The sequence below is a fragment of the Cyprinodon tularosa genome, unplaced genomic scaffold (assembly GCF_016077235.1).
Source record: "Cyprinodon tularosa strain WSP-4 unplaced genomic scaffold, ASM1607723v1 ctg315, whole genome shotgun sequence".
In the NCBI taxonomy this organism is placed as follows: Eukaryota; Metazoa; Chordata; class Actinopteri; order Cyprinodontiformes; family Cyprinodontidae; genus Cyprinodon; species Cyprinodon tularosa.
This window is the reverse complement of record NW_024039025.1, coordinates 1,039,401-1,059,284: the sequence shown is the minus strand read 5'-3', so window position 1 is coordinate 1,059,284 and position 19,884 is coordinate 1,039,401. Positions and strand designations below refer to the sequence as shown.

General features: G+C 37.4%; 1 protein-coding gene across 1 annotated transcript; it reads right to left on the bottom strand.

Annotated features, from left to right (window-relative positions):
* Positions 1-1,158: 1,158 nt before the first annotated feature.
* LOC119788381 lies at positions 1,159-18,305 on the bottom strand. The gene is made up of 5 exons (XM_038292694.1): positions 18,147-18,305; positions 16,996-17,046; positions 15,206-15,833; positions 13,100-13,265; positions 1,159-12,842 (listed from the first exon to the last, which is right to left on the bottom strand). Exons 3-5 carry the CDS (start codon positions 15,689-15,691, stop codon positions 1,159-1,161), a joined length of 12,336 nt encoding a protein of 4,111 aa, XP_038148622.1. The 5' UTR covers positions 15,692-15,833; positions 16,996-17,046; positions 18,147-18,305.
* Between the last annotated feature and the right edge of the window lie 1,579 nt (positions 18,306-19,884).

Genomic DNA, 19,884 nt, shown 5'->3' with positions numbered 1-19,884 from the left:
AAAATCTCATCCAAAAAAGCCTGTTTTATGGAATCGCATTTACATTTTTACTTAGCATTTAACCAGAGATTGTCTAAAACAGCGCAGTTTATGTATAATATAAACAATAGCAAGTTACTGGTGCATATTGAGGGACTGTTTCAAAAACGAGACAAGTGCAAAGCAGCATTGTGTGTCTTTTGTTGGGATTAATGTATGGATTGGGAAGCTGAAAGAGCTAAAAGACTGTAAAACTTTGCATAACACAAAACAAGCTTTTCCTTCCGCCTATTCTATTTTAGACTATGTGTATATGTGTATTGTCTGAATAAAATATGTCAAATGTAAAAAAAAAAAAAAAAAAAGTTTAAAATACATTTTGTATTTTAGTATAAATCTAGCCTACACTGTATTGTGTTATGTTGCATTTCATTTCTGTGTGTTTGCCCATTTTAAAAAAAGGAAAACATCAGATGTAATCTTCATACCTTGAATGTCTAAAATGACAAAAAAATGAACAAAAACATCATTGTTTGAATTTATTTTATTTTTCAAGATAATACAGTTTCCGATAGTTCTGCTGCACACTCAGCCAATGCTTACAAATAATAATGTTCTTCCTTGTTGAGAAACACGGCTGCAAAATCTAAGACAGAAGGAAATCCTAGCGTGTGTCTTGGTATAATAAAACAAGCATTGTTCCCTGACAATTTTGAACTAAACATGTCTGATGAAATTCTATGGGTTTCAAGATTCTTCCTCGGAATATAACCTGTCAATGTTGTTAATGACTAGAAAATATATAGCTTTTTTAGTAGAGATATTTTAGGCAAAATACAACCAAATATAATTTAATCCTACAACACATTGTAATCATTCACATAATAGATTCACTACAGTTATGCAAACCTACTGCATACAGAGTATATTCAAGTATTTCAGATTCTTTTTAATGCAAATTGTTAAGAAGTTATTCGGAAGTAACGTTTCAGCATTTTATATTCTACAAAGTGCATTAAATGTTTGTTCTTTGAATATGTTGAGCTACTGATACAAATATAAGGAGATATGAATCAATAAATGTTGCTATTATCCTGTTCACTTTATAGTTCTTAGCAACTGTCCTAAATATCCAGATGATTTATAATTTGAAGCAATTCAGCAAAATCTCTTAATCAATCAAAACTTTGATTCAATGCTAGGGACATCACCCTGGTCGTGTATTTCAGTCTCAGAATCCTCAATATCAGCATATGCACCATCCTCCGATTCAGCTCTCTCTTTCATTAAAGCCTCTAGCGGATTAAGTAAAGTTTTCTTGGCATCTTTCTTAGTTGTGTCTAGGTTCTCCAGCTTGTCCGCAACAAAAGGCTTCTTTCTATCGATAAGGTCTTCTTCAGGTTCTGAGTCTTCCTCGGCCTCGTCTTCGCCATCAGCTGAGTCTCCCAAGCTTCCATTCCAGGCTTCATGAGGTGTGTCAGTATCCTCATCTTCCTTTTCATAATCCTTAATGCTTTTTTGGTCAGTCTTTCTATTAAGGGTGCTGCTCTTCTTCTCTTCAGACTCAATACATTTTGGTTCCTTCTCTTCTACAGATCCATCTTCTTCATCATCTGTAGCTTCTTCACTATAAGCTTTATCTAAAGCATCTTCTTCTTCATATGCGTCCTTAGATCTGGATTTTTCTCCATTATTAGTTTCTATGCCCTTGCTGTCAAATTTTTCAATTTTGCTTGAATCTTCAACTGTGGTTTTATTATCTTCATGTGCTTTAGAGATAGCCTCTGAGAAATGTTCCTGCTTGGACTCAGATTCACTTTCATTTTCAAATGATTCAGATTTTTCGGGACATGTTCCAACATTTGATGTGTCCTCCTTTATGCTTTGGTTTTCCGCAGTGCTGTCTTCCATTTTTTTTGATGACATAAGTCCTTTGGCCAAGAACAATTGTTCAACAGGTTCAACATGACCTAAAGACTCTTTTTCATCAGTGTATTCTTGTGAAGTCTCATCTAAAATCTCATCGTTACACTGGGCCTCTAAATTCTTGTCTCCCAAATCATCATAACCTTTAACTGTGGATGTGTCTTCTTGGCCTGCTGTTTCATCCGTATCTTCTCCTAAATTGTTGTCAGAATTTTCATCATCTGTGGCTGATATGCTACCTTCCTCCTCTGATTCATTTTCAGTCACAGCCTTGGAGCTGCTTTCAGTTGTAGATCCTTGGTCAGTATCTCCAGAAACATCATGATTATCACCATCTCTTCTTTTTTCTGGCTCTTTTTCATTCAAAGCGTTATAGGCTTTGTTGATTTTGTGTTTTGTCTCTGTAGCTGAAGTTTCATCATTTGAAAGGGCATCTGCAGAATCACTCTTGCTTTGACCTGTATCTTCCTCCTCAGTATCAGTACCATCCATGGTATTCTCTTCTTTTAACCTATCTTCTTTCTCCTTATTAGGTTCATCTTCTGTTTCAGATTCCTGTTTACCTGTGGCTCCTCCCACTGCATCCTTATCAGATTCATGTGTCGCATCTGTATCAATCTTGTTTTCTTCACTGTCATTTGCTGTTTCACTTGTAAGAGCCAAAGCAAGTCTATTTTTTACTTTGAAAGACTCTTCTTCACAACTGAAAGCCTCTTCCTCTTCTGCATTGTCAATTTTTTCAGATTGTTGTTCACTTGTTGCAGTCACTGTTGCTTCATCCCCAGCCTGCTTGTATTTTTTGTTTTCATTTTCAGGCTGTTTAATTGAGAGTTCACCACAAATGCCATCATTCTCCTCTGCACTTTCATCATCATCGTCATCATCATCATCATCTGTGGTAATGTCATTTACGTCTTCGGCAGAATCACTTTCACCAGCAGTGCCAGTTTGTTCTCCATCATCAATTGTCCTTTCCTCTTCACTAACTTCATTTTCTGTCCCCTCTGCTGCAGTTTCATCTTTTGCAATCTGATACTTTGATTTTCCATTTTGTCTAAGAGCTGTCTCTTCCTCTGAGATATTCTCATCCCCAGTGGTTGTTCCTTTATTCTGTTCTTCTGATGTTTCATCCTCTGTTGATGAATCCCTGTTTCCATCTGATTCATTTGCACTAACGGCAGGAAGATTCTCTTCATCTGTGCCCGTTCCTTCTTCCCCTTCTGCACCTTCTTCAGATTTATGTTTGCTTGCAGCTCTCTTAGTTTCCTTTGTTTTATCTCCACTTTTAGTTAAAGAACCCCTGTAAACCTGTGCAGCATGCACTTCATTTTCTGTTGTGTCTTCTTCATCAGACTCCGACTTAGCTGCTTCATTCTCATCTGGGGAATCGCCTGAATTGACAGGGGAAATTGTATGTTCCCCACTGACAATGCTCTTTTCCTTAACCTCTTCACTTTCAGATGTTTGAACCTCTGATTTTGCCTCACCTTTCTCTTTTCTGTTCTCATACAGTGCTGCAGGGATTTGGCTTTTTTTCAATTCTGCTTCTCTTTTAACGGAAAGCTCATCCTCAGTTTCTTCTTCCTCCTGTATACTTGACAGATCATCAAATGTTGCCTCTTCTTCATCCTCAGTTTCATTTCCATCACTGGTACCACCTGACTCCCCCACAGAGTCATGGTCACTGGTGGTACCAGTACCCTCGCTTGCTTCTTCCGTGTCAGATTTCTGCTCTGTTAAGGTTACCACAGTCTTATCTTTCTCACATTCATGTCCACTTGTGGTTATTGAGGATGTTTCTATGGCTGCTTTTTCATCTTCTGATAACGCCGCATTAGATGTAATCTCTAAAAGACTCTCCTTGTCTATTTCAACCTCCTTTTCTTTGTTGGACTTGACATCAGTCATTTGTGCTACACTAACCTCAAATGCTGGGTGTTTATCCACAGCCTCACCGTGGTCAGCCTCTTCTGATGACCTATTCTTAATTAATACTTTAGTTTCTTGTTCAGCAGTCATTTTGGCTTCACTGTCTTCTTCTTCTGACTGGTCACTTTCATTAATAGTAACTTTTTCGTTATTTGCTGCATCTGTTGTTGACTGTTGCTTCATTTTGCCCTGAAGAACTATTCGCACTGATGGAAGCAATTTCCTCTTCAACTTTGACCAGTCCTTCTTTGCTCCTTCACGGTCTGCTTCCAATTTCTCTGATGATGCTTCTTTCACTAAAACATATCTTTCTTCTTGTTCTGACTCTTCTTCATTTAGGACTTCAGTGTTTGAAAAAGCAACAGATTTTTCAGATTCTACTTCTCGTATTGCTCCAACAATAACTTGCTCTACAAGTATTTTTACTTTTGTGTCCTTATCATTTACATGTGGATCTGCCCCATCCGCTGTGGTTTTCATCAGCAGAATCCTCTTCAGGTCGTAGTCAATAGCAACAGGTGCAGTTCTCTTGACTTCCACTGAAAGAGGTTGTCTGGAATTTACATTTTTCTCCATACAAGTTTCACAGGGACAATATTCATCAATATTGTCCGCTCGCTGGTCACTGTAGGATGTTCCTGTTGTGGAATCACTTTTTTCAGCCTGTGAATCCGTAGACTGTAGCTTGATCTTAAGCCTCTGTCTCCTTTCTTCAGTTTGTTTAGTTGAAACTCTGGATATCGCCTCAGTAGGAGGTCTTGGTAACCCTACTCTGCCTTGAATTTTCCTTATTTCCTTGTCAATGCTTGTTTGAATTTTATTTTGAACCTCTATTTTAAGTTCATCTATCATCTTGTCAAGCTGATCAGTATCTTCTAGGCTCCATCGCAATTTCAATTCTTTCATTGCACTTAAATAATGTGTCATAAACTGCTTTTCTATTTTATTTAGCAAGGTTAGCACCCAAACAGGGTCCGGATCTTGAGACAGTTTCCTGGAGAGGTTTTTATCATTACCGCTTGACTCTCCAGAACTTTTGCTTGAGGATGCTGGTGTTTCAGGAGGTTCTCCTGGACTATCATTGCTTGTTATTGTTTCATCTGTGGCTGAATCCTCCTCTTCCTGCTCTGCTTTTTCTGCATCCTGTTTCCACTTGGTACTTGTTTCATTGTGTGCTTTCTCCATTGTGATCAAACTGTTCTGAGTTTGAGATCCATCGACATTCGGTTCGCTACAGCTTTTTACTCCATCACTACTCTTCCCCGAACCGGTGGATCCACTGTTTACATCCACACCAGAGGAAGAGGTGTGATTATGCTCCCCCTCAAGAGAATTATGATTGTTCATATTTGGGGCATGTTTCTTTTCATCAGGGTTGGAAAGCCATAGAGACTGAAGAATACTCATAAGCTCCTGGTATCTTTCATCCTTTTCATTTGCATTCTCAGGGTCATGTTGTATTAAACGCAGCTTTACAAGGCAATCTAAGAGACCTTTAGCTGATGTACTTAACTTACGCCCATGCACAGGTGAGATTTCTGGTAAACTGTTGCATCTGTCAAGCTTAGGGTTTAAAAGTACTTTCATAACTTGTATGGAGTTAAACATTTTTGAGCCGTCTCCTCTATGAGTAGAACTGCTCTCTTCTTTTGGTGTCTCTGTGCTTGTTTTGCAGTCCTCTTTTTGGAATTCAATGGGACAATTGGCTTCTTTTAAAATTTGAGCATCAGACTTATTTTTCTCAGCATCATCTTCTCCATTGACTCTCTCAGCTGCACCAATATCTTTTACACTATCGTCATTTTCATGAAGTTCCTCCATCTCATAATGGTCTCTATCTGTTGGTAGGGTTTTCAGCCATTCATTTACCACCTCGGTGGGGGATGCATTTGGTAAGATGGATGGAACCAGCTCAAAGTCACCATTATCCATGTCATTTTTCCTGTCTTTGCTGCCTTTATTACTTTTATTAGAGACAGCTTCTGTGGCGTCCATTGCACTATTTGCTTTCCTTTTTGAACCATGAGATCTGGATTCTCCAGGGGACGAATTTTCACAAATTTCTTTCATAATTTCTGAACCAGACAGGGTTTGGGACAGGTCACTTTCAGCTGAATCTGTATGGCATACTACTGGATGTCTATTTGGACAAATGCCTTCATCTCCAGCAACCTGCCCTCTTGAGGCATTGGTTCTAGAACTCTTCCCTGTATTCTCCGAAACAGTGATGGCAGTGGACACATTTGTTACATTGGTCTTTTTAGACTTAACAGACAAATGTGAGTGCACACTCAAAGAGCTTTGTGACTTTCTTGCCCGTTTTACTCCTTGTTTCTTAGAAGTTCTCGACTTTTTTGAACTCCCAGATGCTTTGGAATTTGACGACAAAACAGTAGGAGATCTCTCCTCTGTTTCTTCAATTGTTACAGAGGGGACTTCAGATCTACTTAATGCTTCAGAGAAATCTGATTTTGTTGACACAGGACTTTGTGTGGCATTGGATCTCCTTAAAGCATCTTCGTTATTGTGAGCTTCAGATTGCTGAGTATAAGGATCCATTAATATGTTTGATTTTGCGTCTGACGTTAAATCATCAGTGTCTTCATCACCAGTCCCCTTCCCAGGAGTGATGCAAGATCTGTTGGACTGTATGGTTCTTAAAGAAGCATCAGACATTACTGAAGACACAATGTGAGTCCTCTCTGATGGATCTGCTTCTTTGGCCATCTGTGAATGTGAGGCTTTGGATTTTGTGGAGACCGATGATACTGTTGTTTTTACTGATTTAGCAGAAATAGGACTCGAAGGTTTCATCTCAGTGTTCTGCTCTGTGCTTTCATCAGTTACATTGACTTTTTTAGGTGAAACATTGAAAGTTTCAGAAGAGTTTGATCTACCACCTGAATGCCTTGATGTTGTTGATTTGATGGAGGAATTACTACTTGTGCAGTTCATGTTTTCTACATGATTTCTTTTGGCTGATTTATCAGATGTTTGTAATTTGCAAGACTTTGTACTTATGCTGGACCTTGTTGACTTGGCAGATTTTTCTGATAAAGTGCTGGGTGGTCTTTGAGCTATTTCTTGTCCCTTTAACATGTTGTCCACCATTGTAACTTTGCATGGTGTGTTTGTTGGTTCTCTGCCCAAACTTTCTTCTCTGGAGTTTCCTTTACCTAACCTCCCCCTCAGTGATCTCTTGGATTGTGTTGAAGCGACTGATTTAAGAGATCTGTCAGAACCAGTACTGTCTGCCCTCTCTGCCACACTGTTAGTTTCTGCAACATGGTGTTCAGCTGGTTCTCCATCAACATTTAAGCCATGATGACTAGAGGCCTTAGATCCAATGGCTCTTTCAGATACATTAGAGCAACTTGTTTTAATTGATGTGCAACTTTCAGCTCTATCTTGTACTGTTTCTTCACGGTAGTCCACGCCGGGAGTATCCGTTCCCTGAGTAGTTGCATCATCAGAACACCTGGAGTTTTTTGAATGACGAGAAACAGCTGACTCGGTCATCCTGAATGGTGATAAGTGTCCTTCCCCTTCAATGTCTAAGGCACCAATGTTTGTTCCATGTTCAGATAGGGTGTTAGAAGCTTTTGATTTTGTAGATTTTACAGAAACATTTGATGGAATTGACTTTGCTGATATTACTGACAAATCACTCATTGATCCTTCTGTTTGAGCAGCTGACATCTTTGACTTTTTTGACTTTGTGGATGCTGCACTCTCTGATCTGTCATGAGAGGCTTTCTTATGTACTTTATCCAATATTAGATTATTATCAGAAAACACTCCAGAGCTATTTGACTTTATAGAAATGGTTGAAGCTGGTGAGCTTGGTATGCTGACAATTTCTTGAACAGGGATATCAGTTGAGCATTTTGACATACCAGATCTTGACGAAATATCTGACTTGGCAGAATTGATGGTCATTGAACTTGCTGATCTACTTTCAGTAAACTCCTCTGTACCATTATCTTCGTTAAAACTTTTAGTACTTGTATCGCAACTAAAAGCAGTGGCTTTTGATTTCTGGGATACTTCAGTGACATTTGATTTTGCTGAAGTCGTTGATCGAGCAGAGGTACCGCTTGGGTGTCTGACTTTATTTTCTCTTCCATCTTCGGCTGAACATTCATGTTCTTTTACTTTAGCAGATTTTGTAGAAGTAGTTGACTTTGCAGTTTTAGAGGATTGGACACTGTTTGGTCTTTGCTGACTTTCACTCCTTTTGTCATACATTTCAATAGTTTTTCCAGGTGTTGCATCTGAAATATTTGATTGAACTGACTTTGCTGAAATGTGTGATTTAATGGATGATGCACTTAGTACTCTGTCAAAAGACTTGGCAGATTTCTCAGAAACAAGTGAGATGACTGATTTAGCTGAAGTGCTGCTTGGAGGTCTTTTATAACTTTCAATATTGTCACTGTCAATCCTTTCGCTTTGTGACTTAACTGACCTAGTAGATGCTACACTTATAATGCTTCCTTCACTGTCCTCTTCAACAACTGTTATATCACAATTGTCAGCATGGTTTTCTAACTGAACATCAGAAACTTGTGATCTTTTAGATACATTTGATTTTACTGATCTGCCTGATTTCACTGACAGATTACTGGACGGTCTCGCTGTGTGTTTCTCATAATCCAGTGGGGTCGATTCATTTGCTGAATTAGTAGATTTGACTGAGATGACACTAGGAGTTCTCTCCTCATCTTCACTGTTTAACTCATCAAGAGGACCAGCCTTTGTGGACATTACTTCAGAAGTATTTGTTATGGTTGATATCACTGAAGCAAGTGACCTTTCTGACAAAGCACTTGCTGTTCTTTTTTCAGACTTGAAAGAAGTTTTGGAAGCACTTGACCGGACAGAACAGGTTGACATGCTGCTTGATGCTCTTTTTATATTTGTCTCTTCATTATTGTCGCTGTCTGAAATATCAACACTTTCTCTGGCTGGGACATCAGAGCATTTTAAAGTATTTGATTTTACTGATAGGTTTGATTTAACTGACTGAGGTGATAGAGGTTTACTTTTCTTGCCATTTCCAGCTGCTCTTTCTTCTTGAGTGACTGCTGCATTTTCCAAGCAAACTTTGGAAGGTTTCAGTCTTTGGCATCCCTTAGACGCATTTGATTTTGTTGATTTTTCTGATTTGGCTGACAGATTGCTTAGGGTTTCCACATCTTCATAATCACCAACCATATTTTCATCTGCTTGATGATCCGATCTATTTGATTTTGATGATTTAGCACAGCTTGCTGACCGTTCAGAACTCAATTTTACAGATTTTCCTGATAAAGACCTTGGTGTCCTTTCCAAAGACTTTATTGATATTTCTGACATGCAGGACTGGACTGACTTGCCTGACATGCTGCTTGGAGATCTTTCCTCACCATTATTCTCGTGTTTCTCCTCCTCACTATCCAGCGAGCTATCGTCCACTTCAGCAATAGCTGAGCGCATTGATTTATTTGATTTTATGGAACATATTGAGTCAATCGATTGTTGTGATATCGGTCGAAATTCACTCCTCTGTTCAACATCTGTTTCCTCATGGTGGACACCCTCCAACCCATCAATCTTTGAACTTGTAGAAACATTTGAAATTTTGGATTGCGTTGATTTTTCAGATCTAGTAGAAATATTACTTAAAGCTCTTTCTGCCTTTTCGCCGTTATTAGATATGTTTTCATACAGGTCAACATGTTCTGCTGATTTAGTAGATTTTGCTGATGTAGTTGATATTGCAGTTTTATTTGACAGTGCACTGTGAGCTCTCTGTTCTGCCTCATCTTCACAATGCCCTTCATCAGAAATTATATCACTTGTGTCTGACTCAACATCGGAAACCTTTGACTTAGCTAAATGATTACTATGGGGTCTCTCTGCAGACACTGCAGATCTTTCAGAAATGACAGATCCTCTGCTTTGTGGTCTTTCCTCTTGGTCATTCTCTTGATCATAGGTATTTGAACTTTTCTCTTGTAGGGCTTTATTAGAACATTTTGATTTTGTTGATTTGGTAGAAGTAGCTGAGTTTGTAGATTTGACTGAAAGTACACTGGGAACTCTCTCTTGATTTGCCTGCTCATTTGTATGTTGACCAGGTCTTGAAGACACGTCCAAAGTATTTGATTTGGTAGATTGAGTAGAAATATTTGATTTTGTTGATGTTTTAGACATGACACTTGCTGATCTCACATTTTGTGATTCAACAGATTTGGTTGATGCACTGCATGCAGCTCTTTTTTCTGGTTTCATTTCCTCACTGTACTGAAAAAGCAACTCAGTACCTTCAGAGGCCATAGCGTGAGCAGAACAGTTTGACCTACTTGATCTGGAGGAGATATTTGTCTTTACTGACTGCACAGATGTTGAGCTGACTGATCTCCCCTCAATTTCTTCTTCACTAAATATTTCTTCAGTGGGACTGCAGCAGATTTCAGAGACATTCTTTTTTGCACATGCCACAGAAGCATGTGATTTAGAAGATTTAGCAGATGCAGCTGACATATTGCTCAAAGCTCTTTCTCCGCATTGATCTTGATCTGAAGAACTTCCTTCGGTACTACCATCACTTGTCTTTGACATGTTAGATTTTGTGGGAGGTTTTGAAAGGATTGATTCCGTTTTGATGTGTGATTGCACTGATTTTAATAATGTAGCACCAGGTCCCTGTTCCCCATTCGCTGCATCACATTCATCCAACTTTTCACAACCTTTTGTCTTACTTGATTTTGCTGAAATATTTGACTTGATGGATTTATCTGACATGCTGCTTGATCTTCCCTCAGATGCATGCAGGTGATTTCTTTCGTTATCAATATTACCAGGGTGGGATGTAAAAACTTGAGAAGGTTCTGATTTTAAAGATATCACAGACGTGTGTGATTTGCCAGATTTTACAGACATGGCACTCCCGGCTCTTTCTATAGTTGTCCTATCTTCTTTACAGGCATTTTGTTTAGTGGGTGTAACAGATGTCGAGCTGACAGATTTTTCTGAAATAACACTTGATGCTTTTGTTTTAGCAGTATCTGGTATTTCTGTAATGTTGCAATTATCCTCCTTCATATTGTCACTATTGTTATTATGAACAACTTCGGATTTTTGGGATTTGCTTGATTTAGCAGATACATTTGATTTGACAGACTTTTCTGAATTTACAGACAGTTTGCTTTGTGGTCTCAGTTTGCTCTCACTTTCAGGGTTATCATTTTCTGGGATGTTAGACTTTTTTGTAACATATAGCTCAGTGGTTTTTGTTTTTTTAGATTTTGTTGATAAGTTGGATTTTGTTGACAAAGCACTGGTCGCTCTCTCAGAAGTTTCCTCCAAACTTGGTGACATTCTGGATGTTTGAGATACAGTTGACCTCTCTGAAGTAGCAGACATACAACTTGGTCTTATTCCCCCTGCAGCTTGATTGTCCACTGGTATTCCTTCTGAAGTGCTTGACCCTTTAGAAACAGTAGAAATTTCTGATATTGCACTTTTCACACTGAGTACAGAGTTGCTCTCGATTTCTTCTCCTGTGTTCTGGTTGTCCTCCTCCTCAGATGTCTCTTGTGTTATTCCTTTTAAGTCAGCTGACTCGCTGGATAAAGCTGACAGCAAACTCTGTGTCCTCGGCTCTAAATCATCCTCAGCCTGCTGTTCCACGTCCTCCTCTGACTCATGTCGTACAGGTGGTGCCTTTACAGATTTAGAAGATTTAAAGGATTTCATAGAGATTTTGCTAGATGCTCTGTCTTCTTCTTCTTTCTCATCACATGCTTGCAATCCCTCAGTTGTATCATCTGAAACAGCAGAACTACAATTTCTTGGACTAATCAAATTAGCTGACATGGCACTTTTGAATCCCCCCCTCTCTTCTATACTTTCTACTGTCTGATTTGTTTCTGATCTATTTGATCTACAAGATGCATCTGATTTCATAGACATGACACTACATTTATCTCTTTGTATCTCATCGTTTTCTCCAGCTTTATTCTTGATGCTTTCTTGCAGTTTGACCTGAGGCCCAGTAGATTCTCCACAGTGACAAATGTAAGACGGTTTAGAAGTTTTTGGCTTGGTATGCTTCCTTGAACTCTTAAGTGAGTCTGTGCCCAGTGTTTTACTCCCCATGGTTTCTTTCTTGTCAGAGTTGCAAATTTGAGAGCTTGATTCATCATTTCCTTCACCCTTTTCTTCAGTTTGTTCTTCTTGGTCGAATTCTTTATCAGTTTTTAGATCAAAGTTATTTGAACAATTGCCTAAACCAGTCGACTTGCCATTTTCTACAATGGAGGGTTTCACATTGCACTTTGGTAAACAAGTCTCCCTCTGGACGGTACAAAACACCATTTCAGCAGCCTCAATACTTTGCATGCGTGTCTCTACCAATTGATCTGCATGCTCTTCACTTGATCTGGACATAGTTTGCCTCTCAATCACTGTCTTCCTTGAAACCACAGTATGGGAGGATGCACTTGAACTAGAACTATGACTACACCGACTTGCACCATGTTTCCCTATTACATTTTTCCATGTCTCATAACCTTGACATTGACTGCAGCAGTAGGGACAGTGTGGTTTCTCTCTGTGCCCAGGAACATGCTGAGTGAAAAAAGCTTCATCGGTGGACGTGATTTCAGATACTGAACAGCTTACATCACCAATATGTGCAAGATTAGGATTATTGTGGCCTTTGATCTGATCATTGTTCTGGCCTGCTGTCTTTTTTACTTTTGTAGACCAATGTAATATTTTATCATTTGGTAGTCTGAAGCGCACTTTCATCTCCATGGACAAACTCCCGTCTTTATTAACTCGAACCCATTTCTCTATGTCATCTTCTCTTATGCTGTCGCCACTTGCTGGGCAGGAATTAACAATTTCTGGGGAGTCCCTTCCATCGGGTGCAGATTTGTCAGATGATACAGAGTACTTTGTGCCTCTGTTGACATCTTCCAGGTTTGGGAGGGTGATGTTTGTCTTTGCAGTGATTGCTTAGTTAATTTTAATTGCAATGAGAAAGAGACAAATAAAAAAAAAAATTAGTCCTCTTTGGCATCTCAAATTATTCATATGGATGTAATTTACTACAGTCTATTAATTTATCAGGGAATATTTTGATTTTAGTTCCATGGAGTGTAATAGGTAATGAAAAGAAAATTATTTGTCCTTAATTATAGATATTATAGATATTTTCATGCTTCGGCAATTAAATATTGCATTAAAAGATTTTAAAAGTGGCTTCTCTTACTTTCATCCCCATCAGTGGGTTCAGTGGTGCGTGACTTCCCACTCAGCCTTGGAAGTTTGTTGCTGGATGTTTTCTCAAAATTCTCCATGATCATAGGATGAGAGGGTTCCCGTCCGACACAAACCAGAACACCAGGGCACTGCAGAAGGCTTTGAATGCTGTCAATCTGCAAAAAGGTAGAGTATTATCTAATTATAAACTAAGTCAGTTAATATTTGACAGAAAGAACCATCCACCATTTACATTTGAAGCTCCTCAAGCTTGCATATTTGAGCAAGTCTATTTTTATTATATATATGCTTCCAATGAGGTGTGCTTTTAAAAAACATAAGATATCATAATATGTGTTTGTTGATGATATCCTAATCTATTTGACCATGACAATAAAAAACAATATTCATTCAATATTTGTCCACTGGAGCGGTTAGCAGCCAAGTGTGAAGCAGCCGGTATATGGATCTGTGCCTCCAAATCCGAAAACATGGTCTTGAGCAAGAAAAGGGTAGAGTGCCTTCTGGATGGATGGATGGATGGATGGATGGATGGATGGATGGATGGATGGATGGATGGATGGATGGATGGATGGATGGATGGATGGATGGATGGATGGATGGATGGATGGACTGTGAAAAAGACATTGCTTTGTTTTTAATTTACACATAAAATACACATAAAATTTGCTGTAAAAAGGATTTTGGACATCTGTTTCATATCTTATCAACAAACAGACGGTATTTTTTTTAGAAATGTATGTTTTATAACTTTTTTAAAGGAATAAAAAACATTCCTTGCAAAATAAAAAGTAACTTGGGATCACTTCATCTGAAATTCAAAGATTATTCTAATGCGTCGTAGGGAGTCATATTTCTAATATATTATAGTTCACACTGCTACCACACACGTTTTACCAAAAAACAGAAAAATAAGTGTATAAAAACCTGTATTGGTGTAACTCTTCTTTGTATTTATTTTCAAAAGAAGATTGATTTTAAAATCTTGTTTTGACTTAAGGTCCAGCAAAAATGTATTTATTTTTTTCGGTTACAGGACAAAGCAGGTAAAGTAAATTAAACTTAAATTAAAGTACCTTAATTTAAGTAATTGAAATTTTTTTGCTTATTTTTTCAGTTCTAAGTTGCTTTTAAAATGAGATTTTCTTACAATATAAAATGTCATTAGTTACAAATTTTGTTTACAGGTATAGTTTTTGCTTTTTTGAATACTTCTGCAATAGCTTTACATTAGCAACATGGAAACATTGAAAACAAAAAGGTTTATAAATTGATTTTCTTTTTCATTTTGCTTATGTATAGATGGTTTTGATGACTTTGCACTGTTAGGTTTAAAATCCACTGTCAGAAAAGGCAGATGAATGACTCCATCTGTGGTCACACAAAGCCCATGTGAAGATAATTAATTGCCACCATGGAAGTCACATTTCTGAAACACCTCTGGTATCAAAGCACCGAAGTTTTAACATTGACCTGTTTCTCCTCTCTCAAAAATAGCTCTGATTTGACCAAGATTAATGGGCTTTTGGGGAGATATCCACAGTCTGAATTGGTGTATGATATATAGAGGAATATCCCCATTTCCTTCCCTCAAATGCATGCACTGATAATCCTTATCATAGTTGGATAAAAACAAGCTACTTAGTTTATACTTAATGATAAAAAAAAACATTTTATTGTTGTGCTTGTTTTATAAATGCCATTTAATGTCATGAATTGTTGTTCTCTCTCCTTATATACATGATGTATTAGATCATTGCCATATGTCTATAAAGGACAGCATCTGCTAACTATTTGGTACTAGATTAAAAGCTGCCAAACATTAATTATTCCTCCCTATCAGTTACTAGACTTTTTAAAATCCCTATTAATACAACTGTAAATATTAAACATCTTCATGTTGTATTAAATGTGCAACATCACCTATATGCTTATTGAGGAAAATATTACTTTGGTCAAAAAAATATAATTTTAATGTACTTTCATGATGCATTTCTGTAATTACTAGATTTGAGCTCTAATAAAATAAAATGTTATTAAAAAAAACAATAATAGGTAAAGTAAACTAACAGCAGATCAATCTGGTTCACCTCACCTTAAAGCCCTCCTGAGTGTACAGTTTCCTGACGTGATACTCCATGAGTTCAGAAACCTCCTTTAAGAACAGACCAAAGCTATGCAGACCCTTAGAGTGCAGAGATATAGTCTTTCTAAATGAAGGGTCGCTGTTTTTCACCAACACAATCTTTTTATCATGTATTCTATGATGAATATTGGATTCTTTGGCAGAGTGTGTCCGTTCATGCATACTTGGCCCCCGTAGAACATACTGGTGCGGCGGGTGATTATGATAAGGGTGATAGAAAGGCAACAGCTGGTTCTCTACAGCCTCTAGAGTTTGGGCCTGTTGATATGCAGAGCAAAGACAGCATCCATGCTCTAATTCCTGATAGGCTACCATGCCATGCTGAGGAATCCGTGGTAGCCAGGGGGTGTGATGCTCAAAGGGCACAGAGGACTTGTGGGAATCTTCTCCTCCAACTGCAGTGAAGCAGTGGAAGTTGTGCTTGTGACAGGACATCTCGGCTTATCGGGATTTGATGATTGCGTCCATGACGTCAGAAGAGTAGAAAACGTGGGCCAGACACACTGTTGGAGTTTTGAAAGGGATTTCATGAATGTCGTGGAGAAAGGTGGTCTGCATGACCTCCACTTATCCAGGGCTTAAAGAAAGATGAGAAAGTAATGAATAAAGGAAAGACTATCATTTATCAAGACAGGAAATAGTAGAATATATCATCTCGAAAACCTTTTACAATAAAGACTAATGAAGAAGAAAGGAATATGTAAATTAGTAAAAAAAAAATTTTTCTCCTGGTTAAATTCAAAACTATAAGAGTTTGTCTTAAAAATATAACCTTATACCTTGAATAACATTTAAAGTTATAGTGGAGGATGTTCTTTTTCCAGGTGGATCGTCAGAATAGGTGGTCCTTGTAATTGTCAATCATTCTGGAGATATGTTTTTGTGAGACTCGTCCCCATTTTCACTTACTGGTGATGAGTCTGACATAGTGGAAAAATTGCAAATATTCTTTCACAGAGTGTGCACAAGTAGAAATGGGCTCGTGCATGCTCTTGCACTAAAGGGCGCTCCCTCTCAGAAGCAGGTACAGGTTTGTGCAGGTGTATTTTTTATTTTTTTTTTAAGTGGAGAGGGTGAGTCTTTTTAAAAAATCCTCCACTATACCTTTAAGCTAGGTTTTGACTTTCATTTCTGCAGTGTATTAAGATTTAGTGCACAAGCTACTATTATTTTGGACATTTCTCCAGTTCATAAATGTCTGCTTTTGCATGCTAACTAGCTGAAAAACAACCCTGTCGATCCACAGTTCTTCTTTTAGAAAAAGAACATCTATGTGTATCAGGACAATGCTATTTTAGTCTGAAATAGTGTGCATATAGAGAATTAAACATTACTGTTTTTGTGGGGCTCTTCTTAAAATTCTTTAACTGCTCTCTTAACATTATTTTTACATTTAAGACTAAATTGTGCTCTCACAATTAGATCACTAGACTTATTAACAGGTATAATCTATAAAGATCTATGCCACAGACTATCCTGGAGAATTTTCATGCACAACAGACCCCTTAATGCTTTGGCTTAAAGTACTAAGTGATAAAAATAGATGTAATCTTCAGTTATCTTTGCCATTTTAAGCAGGCTGCAAAGGACTTGGTTGCTACTTAGGGATTGTTCTGACTGGTGTGGAGATCAAATGGTAAATGAAGGCACGGATAATGGACGTACAGCCCCAAATAAATCCCTCATGTGACTTTAAATAACAAGCTTATGCCTGTGCAAGCAGTGAAAGTGGACTTTACCTCAGTGATTGTCTCCATCTCCAGCAAAAATACATTGTTTGCCAGTTTCTCCTGTAATAAAAATCCACGGATTACTAACCATAGCCCAAATATCACATTGGAGTACAATGTATTCTTGTAGTGACAATACTAAGGGGGTTTACGACAATTCTCTCTGACAGGAAGGGATGAAATGCCTTCTCGTCTACAAAGAGATGCAAAGCAAGAAATTTTGGAAGCAGTAAAATAGGCCAAGCTTAACTGACATTCACGCTTTGTCTCTCAACCTCTGTTTTATATTAGCAATGTTTAATTATAATTTTGTTTTGTTTTTTATTTATTTTTGCGAGGGGGGTAGAAAAATATGACAAGCAAAAGTCTGTTAATTCTACAGAAGAATTTACAGATTATGGTTCAACATCAGTTCAGTTTAGAGGCTACAAATCTGTGTTATTGTCTCAAATATATCTTAAATAAAATGCTGATTATCATGTTAAACTTAGGATTTAGGCCCTGTGTGCGTCCTCAACATATTGATTTGATTCAATGTAATTTCATTACTAACACTCAGTGTTAATCTTTTCCTGGTGTTCTTTGACTTCAGCAAGAATCAAATTCTCAAATGTGAGAAAAGATATATTTGGTTTTGGCTAAAACATACAGAAACTAAACTTTGAGAGCATATTGTGTACAAAGCAAACATTAAAATGTGAGCCCCTTTGTATAAATGATGGTGTTCTTTCCAAATAGAAAGTTAAATGAGGGGTCAACAATACAATGTGTTACACCGTCTTTCTTATCAGTTTCACGTACAGTATATGTAAGTGCATATATTATTAGTGTTATTTAAAAAAAATTCTGAACACAGTCCAATCTTACTGAAAATGTACTATTGCTGAACTGATAGAGTATTTGTTTTTATCCACTAAATTAGTAATGCAAATGTTTTCTCCTTCTTTACTCAACATAGAAAAATTGCAAACAAGGCTATGAATGTTTTGATTAATGCGGTATATCTGCTGGGTTTGGGGTTGGCAAAAAGCTGTGGAAATATGTCCAACCAGCAAAATAAAACCAACCCGACCAAGCTGATAGAAATGTTCAAGGAATAGACCAGACAAAATAAGGTGGATATTATTTATGCATATGCATAAATAAAGAAAAATACTTACATAGCATAAATACATAATCCAGATAATTACATTACTGAAAATGAAATATAGTTCCAAAGTAGTAGAGAGTTGAATGGAAGTTCCTAAAGAGACATCCAGGAAAGTTGCCGCTTCAAAGCTTCCCTCCAGAAGTTGGCCTGCCTGCTAATCAGATGCAAGAGACGCTAAGGATAGACTGAAAAGCCTTGCTAATCACTTTGAGATTGAACTGAAATCTGCTGAGGCTTTGGACACATGACTTGGACCTTACCATTGCACTAAGCCAGTTAAACGTTCTTGTGGAGATCAAGGAGGATGCCTACCAACCCATGACTAAGCAAATACTGTATGTGTCCACTTTTACTCAATTCTTTTTAATCAGCAAATAATAATAAAAAATAAATTAATACTTTGACTAATATCTTTAAATGCATGATTGTTGATTATGTCTTTTCATCTAACCTGTCCATATTATTCAATACAAAGCATGTTGTTAACCGTTGTTACCTTTATTTCTGCACTAAAGGATTTATGTAGAAAAAATATTTTCATAGCAGCATTGTTATACTATCAAGCTGTGGCTTTTTAAAATGTATTTATACTGTACATTTCGAATACTGCAAAAGCATTACAGGAATCCTGGTGACTGGCATTTCTTTCAATCTTGAATAAGCACTTAGAGCAGGCACCCTGGAGCCATTTTGTAATAACTATTTATAATCACACAGGTTCATGTTAGGATACGACGAGCCTCCCAAATATTTCATACATCTAGCTTTCCTCTAGTTGGGTAGGAAATTTGTCAATGGTCTAAAGAAAAATAATAGCTCAAAAAAACAAAATATCATAATTACAACATTCATTATGTTTTGTTATTTTGAAAAGAATAGTAGTTGTAACATTTTATTTAAACGGTATGATGGTATGCATTTTTGTTTCACAGGTGTGAGTTGATACAGCTTTACTGTGGGTTATACAGGGATGAAATACATATTTAATTAAAAAAAAAAATGAAATTTTTCATAAGCTTTTTTAAAATTGATCAACTTTTATGTATTTTATTATATATTTTACTTTTGATTGATTTTAGTGTATCCATTACTGTCTTGTGTGTTGATTTTCCTTGCAGGGCTTTGGAACATCTTTCATGTATCATGAAATGTGTATCATCGTCTAAACACATTCAGAATGCAGTATTTTATCATATGTTGAAGAGTTTCAGACCAACAAAAAGGTCCAGCAGCCTATTCAGTTGCTACCAATTCTTACATTGTTTTCTTTTTTTTGTTCTTTTTTTTTTTTTTTTAGTATGAATAATTTCCTGTTATAGATTCTGTTCTCCAAATAATTAATTTCTTTTTAAAACATAAGCTACTACTAATGCTTGGGAAAGTTATTAAAATGGTACTACAGGGGTCCGGTCATTTAAATCATGGACGGATGAAATGCCATGAGGACTATTAGAAATTTACACTCATTGGCTCCTCATGATCTCAGTTGTTATGATGAATGATTTATCACAAGTAATTCTCCACCCAGTGGACTTTTGTGCAAAGTCTATGTTTGTCATGATGGGTTTTAGTGCTAGCCCAGGATGCAGAACACACACGGAGAAACTGGGTAAAATGTCCAAAAGAGTTTATTAAAGTGCAAACATGGATATGACACGGGTATTGGTTCAGACTGGGGAGCGGGTTCACTGGAGATAGTTCAGGGACTGGAGACTGTTGGTAGGAAGAGTTCATGAGGGGCTAAGCTC

Coding starts and splice junctions, on each gene's coding strand:
- LOC119788381 (XM_038292694.1), bottom strand. CDS start 15,691: ATGTCCTGTCACAAGCACAACTTCCACTGCTTCACTGCAGTTGGAGGA. Junction 13,266..15,205: donor ACACTCAGGAGGGCTTTAAG/GTGAGGTGAACC, acceptor ACCTTTTTGCAG/ATTGACAGCATTCAAAGCCT. Junction 12,843..13,099: donor ACCCACTGATGGGGATGAAA/GTAAGAGAAGCC, acceptor AAATTAACTAAG/CAATCACTGCAAAGACAAAC.